Source organism: Hipposideros armiger, unplaced genomic scaffold (genome assembly GCF_001890085.2).
Source record: "Hipposideros armiger isolate ML-2016 unplaced genomic scaffold, ASM189008v1 scaffold_1716, whole genome shotgun sequence".
NCBI lineage: Eukaryota > Metazoa > Chordata > Mammalia > Chiroptera > Hipposideridae > Hipposideros > Hipposideros armiger.
In genome coordinates, this window is record NW_017733066.1 from 3348 (window position 1) to 6216 (window position 2869).

General features: G+C 38.6%; 1 protein-coding gene across 2 annotated transcripts in view; it reads left to right on the plus strand.

Annotated features, from left to right (window-relative positions):
• LOC109378068 (nuclear body protein SP140-like) overlaps positions 1 to 2869 on the plus strand; it is a 30229-nt gene that overhangs the window by 3219 nt on the left and 24141 nt on the right. For both annotated transcript variants that reach the window (XM_019634536.1, XM_019634535.1), the window contains exon 2: positions 2154 to 2207. In XM_019634536.1, coding sequence (XP_019490081.1) covers positions 2154 to 2207 — 54 coding nt within the window. The remainder of the gene's footprint in view (positions 1 to 2153; positions 2208 to 2869) is intronic.

Genomic DNA, 2869 nt, shown 5'->3' on the forward strand with positions numbered 1-2869 from the left:
TTATGTTGTTTTTTAATTATAATATATATGATTTTTGTAAATTTTGATGTATAGCTTACCAGTTTTTTTCTAGGCATGTATTAACACATTTAGAATTAATTGTATATCTAAATAAATCTATTCATATTGTTACATTTCCCTTACTTTAAATTAGTATATCATGCACAAGGCGTTATAAGTATTTAACATTTGCCAACTAAACTGTGAAATGTTTTCTTTTGAGAGAAAATTTACGATGAAGTATACAAACAATTTATTACCAAAACAAGTCTACTTTTTATTTTTATTTATTTATTTATTTGAGGTGTACTAAACAATGTAATAGACATTTCACCCCTCACAAAGCAATAACCCCATCCCCAATCTACTACCCCTCTGATATCATATATAGCTGTTACAATTCCATTGACTCTATTCCTTAAGCTGTGCTCCACATCCTGTGAGTATATATTGAATGAAATATACAAATACTAAGTGTATCACTTGATGACTTCTGATGAATGCATTGTCCTGCATAATCCAAATACTATCAAAATACAGAATATGACCATCACCCTAGAAAGGGCCCTTATGACCTTTCTGGTGTATCCTTACCCCTCGCTCATCAAAGGCAATTTGTATTTCTATTTCTTTCAGGAGAACCTAATTTGGCTCGTGTTAAAACTATTTTATTGTCAAGTTTCTTTCAGTCAGCATAATGCTTTGGAGTTTTATCCATGTTGTTGCATGTATCAGTAGCTTGATTTTTTTATTGCAAAGTAGTGCACATTATATGAATATACCAAACATTGTGCATATAATCTCCTATTATGGACACAAGTGTTTCCAGTTGTTGGCTTCGTATTGGGCAAAAAAGCTGCAAAGAACATTCTTGTAGAAGGCGTTCTGTGGCTCCAGGCTTTCATATCTCTTGTATGAATCCTAGAAATGAAATTGCTGGGATATGGGCTAGGTGTACCAGCCCTTGTCCCCTGATCCCATGTGGGGGTGATGGGGCACACACAGGCTGTGCCGAGCTGAGAACTAAGATGCTTCAGAAACTGTTCCTATCTGTCAGAAACCCCCAGTCTTAGAAGGGGGCTGTTAGAAGCCTGCTCAAACCTCACCCTGGGGGAGACATTATCTTACTACCTGGAACTTTAGCTAATCTCCTCTGAAGAAAGGGGGAAGGCTTTCTTTCCTGGAATATTTCTAAGGAGGGAGACGTTCTCTATTTTATGCTGGTCAGAAAACAAACGTGCCCTCTGACCTGGAGGGCTATATTATCTCCAGCTTCCAAGACAGTTTGCTATTCAAACATCCTTGGAAAGATACTCTGTGGCATGTGGAATGCCATGGAGAATTGCCTCCCCAAAGAATCACCTCACACAGCACATTCTGGCAATTTCCCCATGAGGACACCACTCCACCAGCCACTATGATTAATCTGACCAGTGGGGGCTGGAACCACATCCATTTGACTTGTTTCCTGTAGCAGTTAACAAATTTCACAAACCATAATGCTTTAGATCTCTATGACCACACCTAATGTGTAGTTCATTATATTTGCATGAGGACACAAGTGAAAGCCTGGCTGTCACCTGAGAGTGCATTCTGAACGGCACATATGGTGACTGAGGGAGAGAAGCACTTACAGTTGTTGAGGTCCCCTAATGGGACATACATCGCCAGGGGGAAGGTGGGCAGTGCCTCCAATGTGGGTCTGTTGCCAGGTGTAAGCGTCATAGTTCCTAGATCCATTCATTGTGTCCAGTCTTTGATGTCCAGAGGGGTTCTGCCTGGGATGCACAGAAGCTGGGGTCAGCCTGTTTTCTTGTGTCTGCTGAAAAATGGTGGACTCCNTTAATCCTCACAAAAATTTTAAGATCTAAACAGGATAGGATACCTGTTCCTACCCATGAGTAATTTGAAGTATGTAGGTATTAAAGAGTGTTTTCTAAAGTCCCATTGAGTGAAGAAAAGGTAGACCAAGGGTCTATTCTCTACTCCTAATTCTCAATTCACTAGAGTTTTAGTTCCTTTAGAAGGAAGAAAGGGACGATAATCCAAACAACTTTATTAACTCAAGCCTTCTGCAGTGTGAGTCATCACCCTAGGATTTGTAACTTTTACTTATTAGTTTCTGTTTTCTCATCACCCCTGTTATTTTCTAGATTCTGTGGATCTTGGAAACAACTCTACTGTGGGAAAACTCAAGAGGAAAAGAGGTAAGAGTGCATAAGATTTTACTTGCTTTTGATATTAAAAATGAGTTTTTTAATGCCAGAGTTTCATTATTATTATTCCTAATAATAAGTGATAATAATATTGTGGCTCTTCAAAGATATCCATATCCTAATCTCTGGAACCTGTAAGGTGTTATCTTCCTTAGCAAAAGAGATTTTACTGACATAATTAAGGTAGGGACCTTGAAAGGGGAGATTATCCTCGATATCTGGATCAACCAATACAATCAAATGGGCCTTAAAAATTGGAGAGCTGTTTATGGCTGTAGAGAGAGGAAAGAGTGACTATGAAGATACTCACAGAGAATTGTAATATTTCTGGCTTTGATGATAAAAGAAAGGAACAAAGAATACGGATGATTTGTAGAAGCTGGAAAACTTAAGGAAATAAATTCTCCTTGACAGCCTCCAGGAAGGAATGAAGGCCTACTGAAACCTTCATTCTAGCCCAGAGAGGCCCTTGTCAGACTTCTAACTGACATAACTGTAAGATATTAAGTTTGCATTGTTTTAAGCCACTAAATTTGTGTTCATCTGCTTTGGCAACAATAGAAGAGTAATACAGATATTTGGATATTGGAAGTGGGGTTTAGCTATAACGTGTTCCTAAAAATGTGGACGTGGCTTAGGAATGGGGCAGTGGG